The sequence below is a fragment of the Bactrocera oleae genome, chromosome 4 (genome assembly GCF_042242935.1).
Source record: "Bactrocera oleae isolate idBacOlea1 chromosome 4, idBacOlea1, whole genome shotgun sequence".
Taxonomy (NCBI): domain Eukaryota; kingdom Metazoa; phylum Arthropoda; class Insecta; order Diptera; family Tephritidae; genus Bactrocera; species Bactrocera oleae.
Genome location: NC_091538.1, coordinates 5,455,168 through 5,478,055, shown reverse-complemented (window position 1 = coordinate 5,478,055; position 22,888 = coordinate 5,455,168). Strand labels below are relative to the sequence as shown.

Below are 22,888 nucleotides of genomic sequence, written 5' to 3'. Positions count from 1 at the left end.
GTATTTATATAAATTTTTTCTATTATAAATATTTTTTTAAATACTTTTATACTTTGTTTAGTAAATTTTTTTTCTAACTTTAATAAATATAATTTTTTTATGTTTTTCTATTAAAATTTTTTTTTGTTTTATCTATTGTTTTTTTTTGTTTTGTTTTTAATGATTTCATGTGTTTTTTTTTTTAATTTACATTTAAAACTATATCATAGCAATTTTTATTCAATTTTTTTTTCATTTAAAATAGTAATATGAAGCATTTTTATTTAGGTTTTTTTTGAATTTTCAAAAATTTTATATACTTTTTTTATGATTTTCATTTAAAATTTATATATGTATATATATTTTTTTTTCATATGTGTTTTTTATATTTGCTTTTCATTTAAAATTAATATATGAACAATGTTTTATTTAATTATTTTTTAATTTTCAAAAAATTTATATAATTTTTTTAAATTTTTCATTTACAATTATATTATATTTTATTATTTTTAATGTATTTTTAAGTGTTTTTTTTTTTTTAATTTACATTAAGAACTATTTTATGAGCAATTTCTTATTTAATTGATTTTTAATTTTCGATGATTTTATATAATTTTTTTTTATTTAAAATAATATTATGTATTAACAATTTTTTTCAAAATTATTATTTTTCTTTAATTCTCATAGAGTTTGTATATTTTCATTTAAAACTTTTTAATTTTATACTTTTATTTTTTGTTAATTTATTTAATTTTTGTTATATTTTTTATATATTTTTTAATTTAAAATCATATTTTTTAGCAATTTTTAATCGGTCAATTTTTTTAGAATAATTTTAATTTTTTTATTTAAAAACTTTATAATTTAATTTTTTTACGCCTGTCGCCTTAAAATTTCTTAAAAAATACACACACATGTATTTGTGTTCACACAATCGATAGCGAAATCAATTTATTAACATTTAAACAATCTTAAATATAATTAAAGAATAAAATGATTAACATTTATTTTAATAAAAAAAAGTAGATATGCTTATAAAATTATTGTTAGTTCATAAAGTAGTGAGGTACATATTTCGATACATTAATTAAGAACTTAGCGCAATTAAAACAAATATATTATATAATATGTGTCTGTAAACACATACATACATCCGTCTATCTTTCATATAAAAAATTCAATTAGGTACATTAATGCATTTTAAGCACAGTTGCCTTTTACTGAAGTACATTTACCTTGAAACTAGAGAAACTCATTATTTTACTTAGCCTACGACTTTAGTAAAAAACGGAATACATGAGACAGCTTAAGCAATAGATTCGTATAAAATATATAGTATTTCTTTGTATATATGTCAGTAGTAAGTAAATGGAATAAGTAGTGCTTAATGCTAGTTGTAATGTATATGTAATCATAACTTCATGACACAAATTACTCACTATGTATATGTAGGAAGCTATATTTGTATATTTTAGAGAGTGCATACAACATTTGTATATATGGTATTTTATGAGCAAAAGTTAAATGTTAGTAATATAATATGTATATTTGTATGTAGGTGTATATGCAGCTGACATCAGCTGAGAAGACTTGATTAGAATTGATTGCCTTTAATTAGAAGCATTGTAAATATGCAAGTGGCCGCTCGCATAGGTCATGCAAAATGCGTGTACTCATATGTACAAGTATGTATGTTTATGTGTAAATTTATTCAAATATTTTATAAATGTTTGAAGAGGACGAATTGAAAAACCATACATGTATCGAAGACAGAACACGCTGTGTGTATATATGTATGTATGTAAATATGTGAATATATTTGGTAATACTTTAAAATAGCTTAAGTCGACTTCAGCTACGGTAGATGTTTTGTTTCACAGTTCAAAGCACGCTGTATTCTTAAGCGCTATTTTATCAACTTTAAAAACAGTTTATTTTAAGTTCTTACTTGAGCGTGATAATTAAACGTTGAGTCTCGCATAATGTGTTCGAAATAACATGAATAGTTGTCATTAACGAAAATTAGTTGTTTTAAGTCGACTTATGCTATTTTATATTTTGCCATGGATATACTTGTACAGTTAAAAAATACTTGCTCAGCGATAAAAGAAAATATTAATATTAATTTATATAATAATAATGTATATATTTCTTTTTTATTTTTCATTTAAGGATTCGATTTCGTTGCGAGTAACTGTTATAAATTTTTTAGTTCCATTACGTATGTTTTGTTGGTTTTAAACTACATAATATTTCACTGGTTTAAATGGAGTCATTAATTATTTATTAAGGCAATTATATACCTCAAAGTAAAAAGTTTCACATTTTTTCTGCTTATAAAACTTTTAATAATTGCATAATTAATTTTTTTTAACACTTAACATTTATATATACACAAACTGCAATATGTTTGTATAAATTTTTCATTAGTTTTGCTATTCTGCACAACCCTATGATTTTATTGTATATTTTTTGTATTTGTTAAATGTACAGTCCTAGTACCTCTATATGTATATATATATAAGGGTGAGTCAAAAAACGAATATTTTTTTGTTAATTTTTTTTTTTGACTAATTTGTAGTGTAGTAAATTTCCTACAAAATTATAAGTTTTGCAATTTAAAATGATATTTTTTTTCATTGAGTTAGAAAATTCAACCACTAATATCTGTTAAACGGTAAGGTTTACGAAAATTTTGTAAGCGAACTTTTGCAAATCATTCAATTTTTTCCAAAATCTATGCAAGGAGATATTGTTTTAAGTAGTTAAAACCAAATATGAAATTTCTATTTGATAACAAGAAAAAATAGGAAAATGTAAGGCGGAGAGCCTTTCCGTTGCAATTAAGAGCTCATACTTGAAGAGACTTTCTTAGTGGAGTCTAAGAACCTATTTCTCAGAGTACTTTTTAGAGTACCAAGCGAACCAAAAAATATTCGTTTTTTTTTACCCACCCTAATATATATGTAAATATATTATTTTATTATTGAATATCTTTTAAGGTTTAATGATATTTTTACAGATTGAGCGCAGCAATGTGCGAGTAAGTTGCTGCGCTGGTATTATTTGTAAAATTATAAATAAAATAAAGAAAAATATGTTAAAACAGCCTAACTCGACTTAAGCAAAAATAGGTATTCAAATTACTGCAACCATTCTGTTTAGTTGCTTAAACTCTACTTTATGGTAAATTAAAACTTCAAATTAAAGGTATTATTTAAATAAAGTTTCGAGTCTCGAAACAATTGCTTCGAACATGTCAAATTAGCTCGATTAACATAAGTCAACTTATTATTAATTTAAGATATTACTATAAAAATGCGCCCAATTGTAAATATATTCTTGTGTGAAAGTAGGTTGAATCGCAAAGACAAAATTTTTGAAAAAAAAAATTAAAATTTATTGAATTTTACCGCAATTGTACTTATTATAATTTGTTTTTGAAAAAACAAAATGAAGACAGGTAAGAACAATTTTAAAATTTTATAGATTTTTGCATTATTTTTTACAATATCTAAACCAAAATATCGCTTACATAAGGAGATTACTAACAAAGAGAATCTAGTCATACCAAAACTAAGTGATATAAGTACGTATATGGTATCTATATACATATATGTATATAGTATATATTTATAATGAAGTAAATCTGCCTTAACGGCAATTTCTACATTTATTCCGAATATTTTTGTATTACTATGCAAATTTTCAGATTTGTTGCTGTAATGAGTCCTGCTACAATATAATATTAAACTATCACAGTTATGTTTAGATGGTAACTACTGGTGTATGTTGTAATATGTAAGTATGTACGTGTTTATATGTAGTATTTTTTTACCCACAAGTAAGTATATGTCTATATTAAAAATGATATATCGCTGATAGTATAGAATTTTTAATACACATTTTTTATATATTTTTTTATTTTTAAAATATTTTTATATTGTATATATTTGTTATTGCTTTTACTTGCAAAGTATTTGCGTACAATGTACTGCGTTTCATATGGCGTGTGTTTAAGAATTTATATAACAGTAATTTTGAGTATATAATAAAAATAGTTTAAATTTTATTTCTAAAAAACTTAAAAAAAAGAATTAAAAATTATATAATATAAGGAATGATAAATTAAAAATTATTTTTATTTCTAGAAAACTTAAAACAAATATTTAGAAATTATATAAATAATGAAAATAATTAATATTTATACATATAAATAATAAAAAAATTATTGTTTCTATTTCTAAAAAAAATAAATTTAAAAATTATATAAAAAAAGATATTTTAAATTTTAATACTAAAAATCTTAGAAAAAATATTTAAAAATTATTTATTTTATTTCTAGAAAACTTAAAAAAAAATATTTAAAAATTTTATGGAATAAAAAAATTTCAATTTTTATTTCTAAAAAACTTAAAAAGGAAATTTTGAAAAATTATATAAGCAATAAAAAAATTGTTATTTTTTATTTCTTTACTATTTCTAAAAAACTTAAAAAAAATATATATTTAAAATTTATATAAATAATGAAAAAAATATTAATTTTATGTCAAAGGGCCTTAAAAAAAATCATTTAAAAATGATGTGTATAACAAAATTATTAATATGTTTTTAAAAAACATATAAAAATATTTAAAAATTATGTAAATAATCAAAAGAGTTATTAAAAAATGCTAAAAAAATATTCAAAAACTATATAAATTATGGAAATATTTTAAATTTTATTTCTAAAAGACTTAAAAAGGTTTTTAAAAATTATTGTATATATGTGAATAATGGAAGAATTTTCAATTCTTTTTATTAACAAAACTTAAAATAAAATGTTTAAAAATTATATAAAAGACGAAAATATAAAAAAAAATTTTGACTTAAAAGAATATTTAAAAATTTTATGAAAAAAATTCTTTATTTCATCCTAAAACACTTAAAAAAATTTTTTTAATTATGTAAATAATTATTATGTATTATATAAAAAACGAAAATTAAAAAAAAAAATTTTTTCACTTAAAAAAATTTAAAAATTATATAAATAATGAAAAATTATACGAACTAGAAAAAGTAAAGTACTTCAACTTATGACATGAATAACTATTTGAGTAACATAATTTTTTATTTTACAAGATTTTACTCTTAAAAGATTTATGACCGATTTCAATATTAAAATTTAGTTAGTTGTTAGAATTTATCAGTATTCTGATATTTAAAAAACAGTTGTTTTTGAAAATTTTCGGTTGAAAACTAATGTTAAAAAATTTTATTTTCGCATTGATTTGAAATAAAAAATTGAATTAAAAATTTATTTAAATCTACTTCCATATTAAAAATAATAATGACCAGGAGTTTTATAATATTTCTTAAGAAATTTATATATTCATTTCATTCGAGTTCACTACACAAATTTAACATAAGTCAGAATTATAACAAAAAACAATTTTTTTAATACATTTTTTTAGAAAATTTTCGGTTTAAAACCGATTGTTTTGGTTAACAAAAAACATTTGTTTTTATAAATCGAAATTCTATAGGAAATTAATTACGAAAATCAACGAGATTATATTTTAAATGATTATTTAAAAAGTTTTTTTTTTATCTGCGCAAGTTTATTTGTGTTAGGACGGCATCAGAGCAGTTTTGTTCAGGCAACTGTATTTTGATTGCGTGTCAAAATTTATTTTTTGTATGAGAACTGTAGTATTATGTAATAAGGTATACAAATTGGTTATAAAACAAAAAAAGCCAATTTTTAAGCGAACTTTTTTACAATTTTGTTTATTTTAAGCGAAAAGAATTCAAAATCAACGTACAGTGGCTGCCATTAGTTTTCAACCTCGAAATAATGTTGTTGTTTTTATAGGTACATATGTGTTTGTTAATGTATGTGTTGTACATAAAAAAGTTTACTTTAAAATATTAATAAAGTCATTTACGTATAGCGATATTTGTTTAAATGTCAAACTTAATATGGCCTATACAGTTACTTCTGTTTTTTGTTTTTTGGTTAGCAATTTATAACAGTTAAACATTTGTTAAGTACATTTACAATGCTACACAACTTTTACATATATGTTTTGGTTATAATTACCTACAACTATTTGGTATACATTTAACTAATCACACACAGTAAAAATTCCACGCTAAAAACATTTGCATATATTGGCAACATTTCACTTTTCTCGACTATTTGGTAAGTAATTGCTGTAAGCTTCAACTTTTTAGTAAGATAAAATACAAAAAAGTATAAAAATTTATTTTAATACTCTTTTTCAGGTATGTCTTTTGCTATAAGTATGCATATATATTTGGTTCGTTGTTGAATTCACTGTTGGCTTGCTTTGCTTCACTTGTGTCAAAGTATTTGTACAACCTACTGAGACTCGCCTTCTCAAATGTGTAGTGTGGTCATTGTTGTCGTTGCGGATAACGGCGCATCACCGCGCTTCCATTGCTGCTCATCGTCGGTTTCCAAGTTTTCCACTGTAATTATGGAGCTACGATTCCCGACCGCTTTGTTGTTGGCATTGCCATTTTTCTTTTGATAGTTATGCACCTGCAACGGTTCAGCAGTTTGTTGTTGCTGTTGCTCTTGTGTCAATTCATGATTTGGACGGCGACGAAATGCCTCGACGGAGCTTAAGCGTCGCCAAGAGGTGCCGGTGATCGCCAAGCTATGTGGTGGCGTTATATAACGTATTGGTTTACCGTTGTAGCAGTTTTATTTTGATTTTGTGCGTATTCATTTTAAAATGTTTGGCATTTGTTGTTGTTGTTTATGCACAATTTTGCCACGCATTTTGTTATTTCAAATTTTTATTATTTCAAATTTAAATTGCATTTTTTTTGTGTTAGCATTTCGTAAAACGTGGTGAACACACACACACACAAACAAACGCGTTGCGGGGAGGGAAAGCGCACAAAAGTGGGGAAATAAAAGAAAAGAAAAATGTGAATGACAAATAAATGTACAACAATTTTCATGTACATACATACATATGTATATACTTCTTATATAAGACTTCTATGTAAACTAATAACCGGAAAATATATAATAATTACACTAGTTGAAAGGGGAGCAGGCATTAGTTGGTCAGACAAGAGCACATGTCAAGGCAGTATATAGTATTTTTAAGTTAATTAATTTAGTTTTACAAAAATCATATTTACATTTATTTCGTGAAATTAATGCATACAAACAATGACTACTTTTTTTTTTAAACTAACACACCAAGTTTTATAGTGAGGTATATATATATTTAATTTTTTTTTCTATAATTTTTTAACGCTAATCGTAATTTTTAACAAAATTGTGTTTGTTTTATTTCGCTTTCATTTAATTACTAATATGTCAAATACAAATAATTGCTTTTATATAAACTTTTAATTAAAATTAAAAAGGCTGCAAAGTAAGTTGTTCTGGTGCGCAATACCGCGCACAGTTTTTTCAGAAAATTTTTTACAACAAAAACACTTAATAATACATAAATTATTAATTAATTCCTGCCGTTAAAAAGTGATAAATAGCTATTGCAATTTTTTTTAGGAAATAAATTAAATATTTTTTAAATTGTTTTGCTTAAAAAATTATGTTTAAATAAAACAAGTATAGGAAATTACTATTATAATTAGTTTAGGTATATATATAGATATTATTAAATTATGTTCCCACTAAAAAGTGAGCAATAACTATTGTATCAAAAAAATTAAATTTAAAAAAAAAAATTTTTACATTTTAATGCAATAAAGTTTATAGTATAAATTAAGAATTTCTTTAAAAATATATTAAAAAAAAAAGTGTAAATTAAGAGTTTCTTTAAAAATATATTAAAAAAAATTATACAAAATAATATTATTTTTAGTATATAGATAAAACTTTATTAAAACCCAATGCCTTTTTTGAGCTAAGCATTTACTAATGTGCATAATTTTAAATCAAAAAATATATATATAAATAAATTTAAAAAAAGCAGTTTTTTCTTATCATTAGCAATATGAGTGGATGGAATTTCAATTTTTTGTTATTATTGCCCGCTAAAACCTGATAAGTTCATATTTTTATAGGCTTAAGGAACAATAAACCCCAGCTTTAAGTAGCACACCCAGTGTGAAATTTAAAAAAAAAATCATATGTTTTATATTTTGGTAGGTTATGCCTTTAAAAATAACATAATAAAATTTTAAATCGATATCTCAAATAGTTTTTGCTTTACTGCCTTCTAAAGTGCAACCGCTCAGTTCAATCAGCGTCATCAGTTTATTTTTAAACGCGTTTAACAGCATTTTTCGAAAATGCTGCAGTGGTTACTCAGAGCCAAACCAATCAGATACGATCACTAACAAATTCTTCATACAATAACCTAATAGAGTTTTTTACGGAGATAGACGAAATCACCAAGGTATTAGAGAACGTTTTTAACGCCGTCAAAGATTGCGTGTAACTCGAAAAATATTAAAATATTTTGCCACAAAAATTTTACTGTGTATTCTTACGTACTTAATGTTTAAATATACCGTTAAAGTTTTGAAATAAATGATTCAGTAGTTTTTTTGTTTTTTTTTTGTTGTTTTTTGAACTCCGAAAAATCGCTTTTTTAAGCTTTCACACTAGCTGTGCCTCTTAAGCAGCAAAAGTAATACATTATACATTTGAATACAGTTACAAAAATCATTATTCGAAAATGCAACGCTGTTTTCCATATGCAGACAAATCTTCACTTTTTTCTTTTATAAACAAGAGTTTAAGTTTTTTTTTCAATAAAAAGCACATCATACATTTTTCTTAAATAAATTATAAAATGAAAAATTAATAAATAAATAGCATAATTTACAAATCAATTTGCTAAGTAATATTTTCAAACTGTAACAAAGGCAATAAAAACAAATTTTGCTTAAGGCAAGTATCGTCGCTTAATTCGAGATATTAAAGATCGTCTAAAAATCGAGCAAAACGCCGTTCAATAGTTCAAACAATTAATTTTCAATTTCCTTTCTTTTTCCTTTTTTATCTTAGTTCGGTGCTGTAATTTCGATTAATTTGTTGTTGTTTTCTTTTCTTTTGGGGACTTTCAATTATATACGAACTTGCAAACGTTGGAACGATTCGAGACGCGACTGTTTCGGAAAGTACATGCTTCGATAACTAGTTCTTTGATAGTAAAATAAATAAATTATTTTAATACAATTTCAATCGTAGTTTTAAGTTATAAAAAAATAATAATAATCTTAAGTAGTGTATTTTGCAAAGGCTAATTTATTTACAAATTTTTAATGGAAATTTTATTTTCTTGAATATATAATTTTATTTTAAACGAAAATTAGCTTCCACTATTTTTGTTTTATATACTAAAACTATTTATATATTTATAAATTATAACTATATTTATGTATTCCTAAGCTCTACTCTAGTACTAATTACATACAATTTAACAAGTACCAAAAATAAATGCTTAATTATATTTAAAATTACAATAAAAATATTTGTGTATAATTTTTTAGATATTTTGCCGAGCTTCTCGTTTTATATGTGTTGTGTTTCTTAGCGTTTTCCAGCAATTGAAGCGTCCTACAAGCCTTAAGCCAACTCCAAAGAGCTTACGAAAGCTTTTTCGAAGCTTTTGTACAGCACGTTTACGCACAGCGTTACGAAATTTCCTGTCGAATTAGTTTTTTCTATAATTTAATAGTTTTCTTCAACCAAAGGATGTCAGCCCAACAACTCTTAGATAAAACTTTTCGGTTTAGTTAAACTTTTATTACATGCAATATCTTAATAATGAAGTTATTAATATTTTTTGTAAAAATTTTGTGTAAATATTTTTGTATGACATGTGTGTGTTTTTTAAAGCAATATGTTGAGTTAATGACATTTCAGTATATCAGCTTAACGAAGATGAAATGCTAAGCATGATTTAGGTACTAGCACCAAATGTTGTAAGTGATGTCTTTACAAATTCTTAAAATCGAGTTTAGCTGACATTATTATTAAAGCATATTTTTTATTATTCATATTTCTTTTATTTATTTATATTTATATAACTTAGAAAATATGTAAAAAAAAAGTAACGTTATCTTGAAATTATACAGTTTTTAGTTTAATTTTTTTTTTAATAATTACTTTTTCTTTTATAATTTATTATTTATTTAATTATTAGTTACAATTTAAAATATTCACATTCTCTTTTTTATATTTTCCTATCATTTTTAACCATTTTTATGATATTATTTACTTTATATTATTTTAGGTTTCATTTTTTTTTTTTTTGTTATAATTTTGAACTATTGTATTATTCCGTTATATTTTTTATTTAATTTTTTATTTTTGTTTTTTTATTTTTATTTTGCATTCCTCCCTTTCACCCGAACAACTCTGTCTCAATAAAAATATTTTCAATTTTTATACCACAATTGTTGAAAAAAACAAAATAATTTTTTTTTTTTTAGTTTTGAAGCAAAAAATAAAAAAGCGTGTAAAACAGTGCAAAAACAAACAGGTGTTCAGAAAAGTGCAATAACAGTAGTTTCAATCATTATATGTACACATAACAAAATCTTAACAAAGCTCATAAAGCAATTTGCTCGAAACGATTTCAAACCAAACAAAAAAAATAGTAGACCAACAAACAAGGGTCATACACCAAAAATATAACAAACACAATTTCGTTAGGGGATTTCTTTTTTTTAATAGAAAAAATGTACACGTACAAAATACATCACAAAATAATTGTAACGAAACACGAACGTTCATGAAAATTAAATAAATGCTACATATGTACAGTTTTCAAATACTAATACAAACTAAACGCTGGGTGAGTTGGAAAAATATTGTATAATAATTGTAGTCCTACAGAAATTGTTTTTGAAACATAAAAAATTTTACTAAACCGAATTGCAAAGTGTAATAAAAAATTTATATATATATATTTTGTTTCAAAAATATTTACGCCTTAAATATTTGCGTAGTAAAAAAGTGACACTACTTTTGCGACTACGTATTTGAATATTAATATTTTTTAAATATTGAGACTAACTTTTTTCAAATAATATATAATTGTGTTAACTAGTATACTACATAACAATTCAAAATTAAATTTTTTGTGAGGCTTCAGAGTAAACCCAACAAAAAGCAAAAAACACTGTACGACAGTTTACTGAAACGGTAAATGCCGAAGGAACGAAATGTGTGGCTTATGAGTAAGAAATTGGCTCAGTAATAATAAAAAAAGAACGACAATGCATATATGTTTATATTTAATTTTTTTTTTTTTTTTGTTTTGAAGCATAGGTATAAAAGAATAAATCATTACATTTATTTTAAGAAATAATTTTAATGTTTTTGTACGAGTACATTATTGTCAAATAGTTTATATTCTCGCAAATAAATTATTTTTGAAAAATAAAAAGTGTTCAACGAACGTTTCAGATTTTTTTTTTTTTTTGTAATACAAAAGTTTTTTTAAAATATTTACAATAATAAAAGAAAACTCAACCGCTCACAAGCCACACATTTATATATCCAAAACAGGGATTTATATCAATCAATTTTATATATCAAATCAAAACTATATGTTTTTATTCGCTACTTACGATGTTTTCGATTCTCGTATCACATTTTCAGGATCATAACGCCGTATCTCGGATTCACGTACGGCCTCCGTGAGTGACTTGAATACCGTATTATGCACGCTGTAGCAAGAAAAATAAGAAAATTTATTAGAAAATTACAAATAAAAATACAATTAAGTATATAACTTACATTGTAAATAGAATATCCGGCAAAAGCGTCGTTATAGGTATGAGCAAGAGACCTAGCCAGAAAACGATCGTTGAAAACACCATACGATCCATGCCCAAAAAGATTGGTGCCAGCATTATGGTCGGCCAGAAGTTACTATAGATTACCATGAACAAGAACCACATAGCAATTGAGCCCCAAATGGAGGCGTGTGTCATCCAGGTCCATGAGTTGGTGATAAGGCCAGCTTTTAGACAAACTGTTACGACGACATACTAGTGAAGAGAGCAATAACATAAATATATATAAAGTTTAGGTAAAACTAACTAAACTATATAAAAACACAACAAAATATAAAAACAGAAAACATTAAAGCAACATGACATTCGCTTCAACACTTACCGTGTACACAATATTGCCCAAAAAGAGGTAATCACTTGTTTTGCCGTCAGGCCACACGGACATCGTCGTCATCAACATCGGCAGCCAGAAGAGCGATACCGAATGCGAAAGCGCATTGAATATCCACACCCAAAACACTTTGACGTTGAAGAGTTTCGCATCCTGTGATGGTTTATACAATTGCGGATATTTCAACATCGTTTCCGCTGAACAAACTTTATCGAAGAGACCCAATGCGAATGGCGGCAAAGCGGTAAACATAACATTATATAAACCGATAGTCCAACGCTCGAAGAGAATTTGACCCGACCAACCCGAATAGATGGCGAACCACAGCTCAATCACATACAAGCAGACATTCTTGTAGAAACTGTATAGTATCAATTTGGTAATGCGACTATAATTCCAGGCGCCATGCACCAATAACAAACGTTTCAAATAACAAAATTGTGCAATCGAATAGTCGGAAGCGCAAGCTGCCTGCAGCCCTTCCACGCCCGAAATACCAACACCGACATGAGATTTCTGTATCATGGCCACATCGTTGGCGCCATCACCGATGGCGAGTGTTACGGCACCAGTGGCTTGTGTTACGGATTCGACGATCTATAGCAAAGGTGTGTAAGAGCGATTAGGAATATGCAGAATATGACGCTTGAAATGTATGTATGTCGTTGAATGTTTGACAACTTACCTCCGCCTTTTGCATTGGTGAGACGCGACAACAGATCACCACACGACACACCAAGCAGAGTTCTAAAAATTCCTGCTTCAGATCACAGCTTAAAGCATACTTCAACGTTTGTCCATCGATCACCAGCGCCACATTGCACTCCTTCATATCAGTGCTCTTCAGCTCGTCCACGTGTCGGTGGATAATATCACGTGTGGCCTGTAAAGGTATATACAAATTTTTATAGTCTTATACAAATAATAAAGCAACACCAGCCACCAACTTACATCTAAACTACCCTCATTGAGTATAATTATATCCATTGAGTGTGAAATGAGTTTGCACGAGTAGCCGATATTGATCGCTGTCTCCTGCTTATCACCCGTCAACACCCAAATATAAATGCCCGCCTCCAGCAGTGAGGCTATCGTTTCTGGTACACCCTCCTGCAGTTTATCTTCAATTGCTGTCGCACCCAGTAATATCAGATTGTTCTCAATCAAATTGGAGGCATCCTCCACTTTGCGCTCACGATACTGCAGTGCCGTCGAAGCCTTGTGATACGTTTCCTTCCACTCATTATATACATCCTCGGGTATCACCGAAACGGCACAGCACAAGGTACGCAAACCCTCCGAAGCGAACTCTTCCAAATGATGCAAAGTGGCATCACGATACATTTGACCATCGGGTGAGAGACGCTCATAAATCACCGAATCGGCACCTTTGCAATAGAGTTTAATTTCACCGGTTGGCGCACGCACAATCACCGACATGCGCTTGCGCGTCGAAGTGAATTCGAGTACATTGAGTATTTCGTAGCGTTCGATTGTGCCGAGTGCATTAATCTCTACATATTGTGGTGTGCGTGATTCGAAGATGTAGCCGAACATGCGCGCACCCTCGATAATGGCGCGCTCATCGGGACTGGCGGCGTGATAGATAATAGAACCGTCTTCGAATTTTTCCGGTATTACTGTGTGGCAAACGGCGAGTAATGTGAGGAATTCTTTGATAATGGGCGCGGTGTTGTGATGGCCGAGTAAATTCTGTGGTTGAGAATTTTATTATCAGAATACTTTTTTACAATAAAATGACAAGTGGGTTGTAAGACTTGCCTGCACAATCGTCGAGTCCTCGGGTGAAGTGGCTGGTTCGTACATATAACGCGCCACCGAACACTTTTTGAACACCATAACATTGCGCGTCAGTGTGCCGGTCTTATCGGAGAATATATACTTCACCATGCCCAGTTCCTCATTGAGATTCGAAGTGCGCGCCATTGCCGGCGTATCGGTTTCCGCATAGTACATATGTATGTCAAAATTTATGAAGATGGCCTTGAATAAGACATAGTAGGAAAAAAAAGGTTAGAGAAAAAAATTGACAACAAAAATATTCAGATATTTAAAGTAAAGAAACTTACCTGTAGAAAACGTACTAACTCCAAAGTCACTTGTAAAGATATCGGTATAAGATTATTGTAGAGAATAAAGAATGTCAATAAATTATAGCCAACGTTTTTACTTTTGATGTCCTCTGAAATTATAAAAAGTATTTATAATTTTTTTTTAAATTTGCAATTTGTTAAAAATTAATAAAATTATATAATGCTTATATTCATGTACATTTATATTATTTCAGTGGTTAGCCCAGTCTACACTTTAGCCTAGAAAAAACATTATTCAAATTATGAAATATTGAGTTCAAAAACGTTTGGAGCTGTCCGCCGAAGCACAAAAAATTTTTATTACGCTTTGCTCGAAACTGTATTTTTAAAATCAGGTGACGATGGTACTCGAAGACTGTCGCTCGTATTCAATAAAAAATTTGACTGTAGCTGCAGCTAGCAGTAAGATTATCTAGTAATGTATGTTCCAAAATTTCCGCTTCAGATTTTTGGTCGAAAATTTAACCTTTTTTTTTAATTTTGATACCGAAAATTGACCGGAAAGCCGCCATTTTGTAACAAAATGTCAATTCAAATTTTTGATATAAAGAGAGAATTTCGATAAATTTTTTCTTTCCTACAAAATAAATTGTCACTGCTAAGCCTCTTTCAAGGACTCTACACTAACCAAAACACTTAAAAATAATTCTCTCACACTCACCACTTATGCCCAAATACCAAAAAATTTTCGCATAATCGCGCGTCCAGAAAAAGTTCAATATCGCACTGGTCAACGATAAAACCACCAATATAACGAAGAGCATTAATATCTGTGTATTCGTTACTGTGTCGACGGTTGAGCGTTTTAATGGCGCTGAGGTAGAGTTTTTCATAAGTTTCGTATCGTGTCCGGTGTAGACGACAACGCCGAATATCCAGGCGGTGTTGCGTAAAACGGCGCCGCGTTGCAATATCTGATCGGGGCCGAGAGCAACGGTGCTACAGAGATTAAGAGAAAGAGAGTGAGAAATAGAAACATTTATGCATTTATAACATCAAATACTTTTTAGTAAAAACTTACGGCTTAGTATTATCCTTGAGTACGCCATTGAATTCGTACAAATGTCGATTTGGCAGCTCGCATTCGACGGTGCCGTCCAGCTGCAGCAGATCTTTAGTTTCCAGACATTTCGCAGTTGCTGGCACACCCTGACGTATCTTTAGATTGGTTTCACCATCTAAATTTGCTGTTTCGATGAAGCACATCGCTTGCGGTTCACTGTGTTAAAAGATAGTAATGAAAATATGAGACATTGGTAAGTAGAAGATTAGAGAAGTCGGAAGAGTCCATTACACCGAAGCTACAATATGATAGCTCGTCAAATGACAAAGCTTTTCATACAAGCACTTTATTCCGATCGCTCAGTTTGTATGGCAGCTATATGCTATAGTGCTGCGATATCGCTGGTGCCGACAAATGAGCAGCTTCTTGGCGAGTGGAGGATGTGTGAAAATATTTCGACCGATATCTCAAAAACTATGGGACTAGTTCAATTATATACAGACAGAGCTTAAAGCTTCATAAAGTTTAGACTGCCAATAATACCCTACCTAATATTTGAATACAATACATCGATTACTCACCTCGACGACAACAACAGTATATCAGCGGGAAAGAATATATTATTGGGTATTTTTACAATATCTCCCACACCGATATCACGCCATCGCACCGAAGTCCAAGCGCCATCTCGTAACACCTCCACCATACGATGATTGATTTCATTATCCGCACGATGCCGTTTCTACATTTCCAGAAAAAAAACAACAACACATAGTAATTGTTATAACATAACATTAAAATTTTTTTAACAAATTTACGCACAATGTCTTCGACGATCTCCTTAATGCCGCTCACAGATAAAATAAATATTAACGGTACCAGTGTTGTGTAGCGACCCGTCGGTGAGACATCAGGAATTTGTTGTAATAATGCAATTAATAGGAAAAAACAATTCGAATAACGTCTAAATTGTTCAAAAAGGAACGATGGTAAAAAGCTTATAAAACTGCAGAGAAAGAGAGGAAAGCGAAGAGAAATTATTAAAAATTAATAAAAATATATATTTGAGGTTAATAGATAACTATTACTAATAAATTATATATATAATATAACATAAACACAGCCAAAGCTTTGCTGTGCTTTTGCGCTAAAAAAAAGTTGATTAGTTACTCATACGCCATGGCGCACCAATAATGCGTAACAGAAAATAATCTAAATCAATAAATGCACGAAGAGTTCATACGAGTTCATTGTTGGTTATTAATAAATTATTTAAAATATGGGAAGTAGCTGCTGAGCTCATCAACAATGAGATTTAAAACCAGAAGTTAGATGCGTTATGTGTCGTCAACGCAAACGCAGTTGATATGAGTTTTTATCTTTTGTCTATTTGTACTATTTATTCATTGTGTTTTTCAACAGCTAACTTGTAAATTTATGAAAATTATTTATTTTTAGAATTATTGAACTGTTAACTAAGTAATTATCATTAGCTAATTGGCTTAGAGTAGTGGCATGTGGTGGTCAAACACTATAAATATAGTAGTAGACGCTTTCTACACGCCACTTCCTTTCATGTCATGTTTAAAATAGAGAGTTTCTAGTTATAGTTCTATTTTCCTCAAACTTGAGTTTGGCGTTTTTTTTTTAATTTTTTTTTTTAATAAAAATGCATTATTTCGAATCATTACCGATTTTAAAACTCACCTATATTTCGCAGTTGATATGTGATTGTTGCAAAACTTCTGTATTTGCGGTCGATTCAAAAATATTATTCGTCTATCCGTATCATCGGCCGCAGCCGCTGTTGAAGTGAGGTCTTCATCGTCTACGAAGAAATATAAGAATAATTGGTCAAATAAATTGTTAGAATTTATGAAAATATGCTAAGAAAATATAATAGATTTCAAAAAAAATAAATAAATATTAAAACATAAGAAAGCAATTTTAATAAAATTTATAAGAACAAAATAAATCTAGGTAAATGAACCTGCATTTGAAAAACCACTTTTACAACTAACAAGAAAGAGACAAGGAGGCAGTATGCGAGCATTATTTTTAATTGAGAGTCATGTATACAAAATAAATGTCGATTAGCCGTTATCGATTCGCCATATCTCTACTCGCTATTTTCGCTGGTTGCTCTCTTGTCGAAATATTCTTACTGTTAAAAGCGACAACAAAGTTATCGAGTTGAATTCGTGGGGACGAAAATGCGGATACCGGATTAAAATGGTATAGCCGTTATCTGCAGTGCTGCCAAGTTTTGTTTTGTTAGCGCAGGGTTACACCACAACTGCTGCCCACTTTAGCATCTGGTATAATTTGTTCGATTCGCTGGAGAGTTACGCTTGGCATATCGAAGACAGCTACTATATGCAAACACAAGTGTTGCCAATATGTCGGAGTAACTCGTATTATGTGTTCGATTTACTACTCACTAACGCTTGGCGTGCCGAAAAAAGCTAATATTAGATTGGCATGAGTATATAAAAAATACTTGAATAAAATGAAATTGTCAAATGTCTGAGTACCTTACGAAGGATATTTCTTTTTCTAGTTTTGTAGTCAAAAAATTCGCTCAACTGGTATAAATTGGTATAAAATGCGAATGTTTCGCTCTCATCTTGCTTCACATATAGAATGACCTAGTTTTTTAATAATGCTGACTTTATTTCATTATAATATTAAACAAAACAAATGGCAAGCATATGTACTTATATATATTTTTTTTCTATAAAGCCATTGCCGTTGCGTCTGCAGACTTTCAGGCAGAAGGTGTGCCGAAATCCGGTCAGCCTTACAAATGCGAAATTTATGAACTTCTACTAGACATATGTTGAGCACACAATGCCAACTAAACAAAATTTATACACAGCGGTTGTATATTTTTCTAAATGTTTTATTGCCCGACAAGATTTATGATTGGAAAATATACACGTATATACATACAACCAAGGAATATACAAATATAGGTGTCTGCATGTGTTTATTAAAGTCTCAACTAAATTTATACATGCAACAAACCGCAGCAATTTCATATATTCAAATATAAACTCAATCTACAATGAACGCGTAACGTAACGTAGTGGAAATTTTAAGGTTATGTGATTAACTCAATATAAATTTCAGTTTCTCGCACATATAGACAAGTTTATTATTTTTATTTTCTGATTTTACTGCAACCAGCTGTACATTCAACACTAAATGTGTGTGTGTTTGCCATTGGATTAACAATTTATTATTAAATGTTTGATCATATCAAATAAATGTACGCTTTCGGACTTCTACAGTAACGTTAAATTTATAGCTAAAATAAAATATGACCAAAAAATTATACATCACGCGTACATAGCCTTAACAAAAAAATCCGAACCCACAAAATGTCTCAACTGTCTGACATAACCTCAAGCGTTGAGTGAGTGCACTACCCGCAAATTCACCACCTCTCTCTCTCACCCGGCTCAACGTACACTTTAAGCATTCCATGTTGCATTAACTTTACAACAACAAAACACTATGAGCTTTTGTGCACTTATCATCGTCATTCTCATTCATTTCGTGTTTAAGAATAGTACAAATTACAGTTAGCTGCAGTTCTAGTTATTCATCGCATGTCCTTCATAGCGTTTGTCCGCAGGAAGTCCATTAAAGGCTTGCCTTGCAGCGTTGGCGGTTATGCTTCGTTTGTTATCCTTACAATAATGACCTTTTAATATCTTTTTGCAAGATTTAAAAATTCCGTTTTTACTATTATTCCAATTTGCTACTTTTCTAACGCATGCGGTCGCAAATCACCTTCAGCAAATGGAAATGCAATTTGTGGTAAATGAGTGAGAAGAACGCAAACTCATCATTATGAAAGGGTTAAAATAAAAGGATTTACACAAAAAATTCCGTTTGGAAGAATATGAATTTTACTCTTTCATATGTGAGCTTTAAATTTATCAACTCAAGAGACATCTAAATATTTTCTTAGAAAATAGACAAAGTGGAAACATCAAATAGAAACACTAGATTTTACAAACACTCGTCGAAGCCGATGAATATTTTCGTAAGAACATTATAATGAGGTCTTAAGTTAAGTTAGGCTTGGTTAGATGCCTGATCCGCCAAGATGGCGGGGGTTCGCACTTAGACTACTAAACAGAGTTCTTTGTGAAACCAGATATAAGATCTGAGGAGTTTGATATTAGCTCTCGACAAAGCGGCGTAAGCCTACCACAAAACCGCTTAGATACCTTATTTCTATTTCCGCTATTTCACCAAAATGTCTTAAAGTGTGAGATACGGGGTATTTTAGTCTTGATCCGACAAAGGCGGGACAGAAGTGTTGAGTTTTTTCAATCGCAACCTCTTCCCAGTCGCAATGATCACGTAAAATTATGATAAAACTTACTTAACTAAGACACAACTCAGAGCGAACCAAAACAAACACGAAAATATAAAACCCCAATCCAAATCAAAAAAAACAATCTGAAACGAAACTTGATACAATAAATGCACACAACAAATCCCAAAGAGGGCTAGCGATAAGGATTCCATTCAAAATGACAACATAAAATATATATATATGTTATTAGCGTTTGTAAGAAAATTGGAATTCGCTTACTGCTTAAACGCATACGCAGCGCACGATACACATTGCGAAAGGACATTGTGTCGCGTCGACGACGACGCGCCTCCGCCTGACGTTCACGTTCGCGTATACGATTTTGACGGCGTGTTGCCTCCTCCTCAACAACGCTAATGCTACTTTTCCGCCGGCCCGTTCCGTAGCACGACGCTGATGTCGAGGGACCAGCAGCCGCAGCACCTTCAGCCCCACCGTAGTTGCACTCACCGACCGACGCAAAGGCGATACTCTCCGCAGAGGAACTTTTACGTTTAACGAAACCCAGGCTGAATGATTGTATGCGAACTTGTGGGTGATATACGGTAGTGTTTGTGAAAAAGAGTGCTGTTACTAATATGCTGGCGAGTTGCGTATTTGTTTGTGTTGTATTATGTTTTCGCGCGCAGTATATGTATACATACACTGTATACAAACAGTATGCGTAAGAGCTTATTTTGTAGTAAATACTGATTATTTTGTTTATTGTTTTGCTTTATAAACAAGTAAAAGTCCTTGCTCTCGCACTCTTTGTTACTTCTATTATAGTTTTCTCTTCTTCGATTTGTTCTCTGAATTTATTCGTTTACTTTTCTTCCTTGTTTTCCGAACAATTGTTGCTTCACTGTATTTTGTTTTTAAGCGCGCTCTTCTTTTCACTTGCTTGCTTTTTTCATTTCCGAGTTTTTACTCTCTTACTCTCTGTTATACGTTCACTTTCTTCTCTTTTTCGCTCTAAAACCTGATTGGTGTAGTAGCGCATGACCTTTGACATTTCATTCAGGACGGATGGATGATAATACTCTTTTCGTTTTTTTTTCGTGCACACTAGTTTTCTTTGCTTCACTCTTTTTGAAATTATATATATTGAGACTTTTTTATATTTATTTACTGCTTTTAGGAAATTATCTTTAGTCGTATTATAAGTAATCATTACAAGTGTCCTTTTGATAGGTAATCATTATAAGTAATAATTACAAGCAATCACAAGTAATCATTATAAGTAATCATTACAAGTAATCATTATAAGTACTCATTACAAGTAATCATTATAAGTAATCATTACAAGTTATCTATATATGTAATCATTATATGTAATTATTATGTATAATCATTATTAGTAATCATTACGGTGTTATTATTGCAGTCTCGACGGACATATTGTTACTAAGAAACATAGAATTCGCCCATAATATTGTCTACACACTCGTAAGTGTTGAATTAGATCGCCACTAAAAACCAAGATATAAAAAAAATTAAAACAGGCACGCGTTCTCTTCACTAGTGAAAAGGGAACGTTATTTTTCTTGATATCAGAAACTGATAAATGAAGACAAAATTTTACCTGATTTTCTTATATATTTAAAAGTAGCTAAGAATCAACTAATTCGCCTCTTATTACTTTTTGTTAGCATCCACGATATTTTAAGAACCGCGTACTTCATCTTTTTCACTCAACGTGGATCTGGAAAACACATTTTTTCGTCTTTATTCTTTATATAGACCAAAAAGTGCCTAAAATCTAGATGCAAAAATATCTTTTGCTAGATAAAAGCAGTTCCTAGAAGCCATTAACAAGTTCAGCTTAAATAGAGAGCGAGGTCTTAAAGCTAGCCTAAGCATTAACTATCAAAGTATATTAAGTATTTTTCAAGTAAAAAATATATAAAAAATATGATACTCAAAAGATCGCTTCGGTTGGAAATGACGGTAGCAGATTTCTAGTAACTAAATTAGCACTCTTCGAGAACTACTTACAATTTTACTAGCAATATTACAAACTAACATGAGTACACAAAACATTCAAGGAAGTTATCGACCAAAGTATAAGAACGCATTAGTGAGCTAGTGGATTATATGTAATAATGGTTGAGCAGTGCATTTTAAGTAAAAATGGAAATACTTGTATCTTTCATTTCTTAAGACAATCAAAATTTCAAAATGCAATAACTAGGCTCACTAATATATTAGGTACCGGGTATGTAAAGCGCATAGCATTGATTTGGAGTATCATAGTTATTTCGTAAGCAGAAAAATACTTTGAGACAAAAAACCATTATTTTATGTGGTAAGAAAAAGTGCGACTTTTCAAAAAAGTTTTTTTTTTAAACTAATAGCAAAGATAGGTAAAAAAGGAAGAAGAAGCAAAGCAGAAAAACGCATTTTCGGTATTTTAACACATTTTCAATATCATATAGTTTAGTTTTGTTTTAATTGTTTAACGCTTTTTAATATTTCTTATTTATTTTATCATTTTACCCACGCAATTCAATATATTTTACGCACAACGCAGGTTTTTTTGCCACTTTCCACTTTTTAATACATTTAACTATTTTTAGCTCATATAACAGAGCAAACTGCCTCAGTATGACCACTTGATAAATAATTTACGCCACTGAAGAACGCCAATTAGCCACACATATCCTGTTGTGGAAGGCCACATACTATTTTCGTAACACTTGCGCGCCGCAGCAACATACAGCTGTGCACATTTTCGACCATATTTGAACAGTAAATAGAAATTAAAATAGAATATTACACTAAAACACACAAATACAATTTATTTTTACATATTCATATACTTGTATATAGCTGCTATATGTAATGCGTAGTAACGCTGCTTGTAAGTAGGCGCTCGTTCAGCAGGTGGCTACGCCCCGGCGCACAAACAGCAAATAAATGTACACTAAAGTTTCACACAGCTGCAATTTCAACGAAATTTTCGACACATTTCATACTATTTTTTTTTTTTGGTGGAGATTTTCGCAAATATTTACGTTTGCAGCATTACAGCCACTTGCCAATTTGGCAACTCACAGCAAGGATAATCGCTTCTAAGTCACATACTTGGCCTTGCTATTGATTTATCACCACACAGACAACGCGTATGTAAGTGGCCTGGCGTCGCAGCCTGATCGCTAACACCTTAAAACATTTTTCTTAGCAGATAATACACCACCATTGTGTTGCAATTAAAACACTTAATTATATATTTAAGCAGTTATAACCCGCAATGCATTCATATCACAAACTGCTAAGCATTT

General features: G+C 29.6%; 1 protein-coding gene and 1 long non-coding RNA gene across 12 annotated transcripts in view; one reads left to right on the top strand and one right to left on the bottom strand.

The window, feature by feature from the left end:
- ATP8A (ATPase phospholipid transporting 8A1) overlaps positions 1-22,888 on the bottom strand; it is a 94,024-nt gene that overhangs the window by 13,272 nt on the left and 57,864 nt on the right. For 5 of the 11 annotated variants that reach the window (XM_014246713.3, XM_070108803.1, XM_036374653.2 and 2 more), the window contains 13 exons: positions 16,940-17,060; positions 16,055-16,238; positions 15,814-15,974; positions 15,251-15,448; positions 14,891-15,168; positions 14,206-14,318; positions 13,898-14,119; positions 13,067-13,828; positions 12,801-12,998; positions 12,107-12,712; positions 11,726-11,979; positions 11,557-11,655; positions 5,320-6,644 (listed from right to left, as the gene is read on the bottom strand). In XM_014246713.3, coding sequence (XP_014102188.2) covers positions 6,362-6,644; positions 11,557-11,655; positions 11,726-11,979; positions 12,107-12,712; positions 12,801-12,998; positions 13,067-13,828; positions 13,898-14,119; positions 14,206-14,318; positions 14,891-15,168; positions 15,251-15,448; positions 15,814-15,974; positions 16,055-16,238; positions 16,940-17,060 — 3,479 coding nt within the window. In that variant the 3' untranslated portion in view covers positions 5,320-6,361. Of the gene's footprint in view, positions 1-5,319; positions 6,645-8,805; positions 9,119-9,417; positions 9,625-11,556; positions 11,656-11,725; positions 11,980-12,106; positions 12,713-12,800; positions 12,999-13,066; positions 13,829-13,897; positions 14,120-14,205; positions 14,319-14,890; positions 15,169-15,250; positions 15,449-15,813; positions 15,975-16,054; positions 16,239-16,939; positions 17,061-19,844; positions 20,711-22,888 lie in introns of those variants that run through there. The other 6 variants (XM_036374657.2, XM_036374654.2, XM_036374658.2 and 3 more) reach the window with 4 other exon arrangements.
- On the top strand, positions 3,569-6,876 carry LOC118683155 (uncharacterized). The gene is made up of 2 exons (XR_011396128.1): positions 3,569-3,780; positions 6,247-6,876. It is a non-coding gene; the product is annotated as an uncharacterized lncRNA (long non-coding RNA).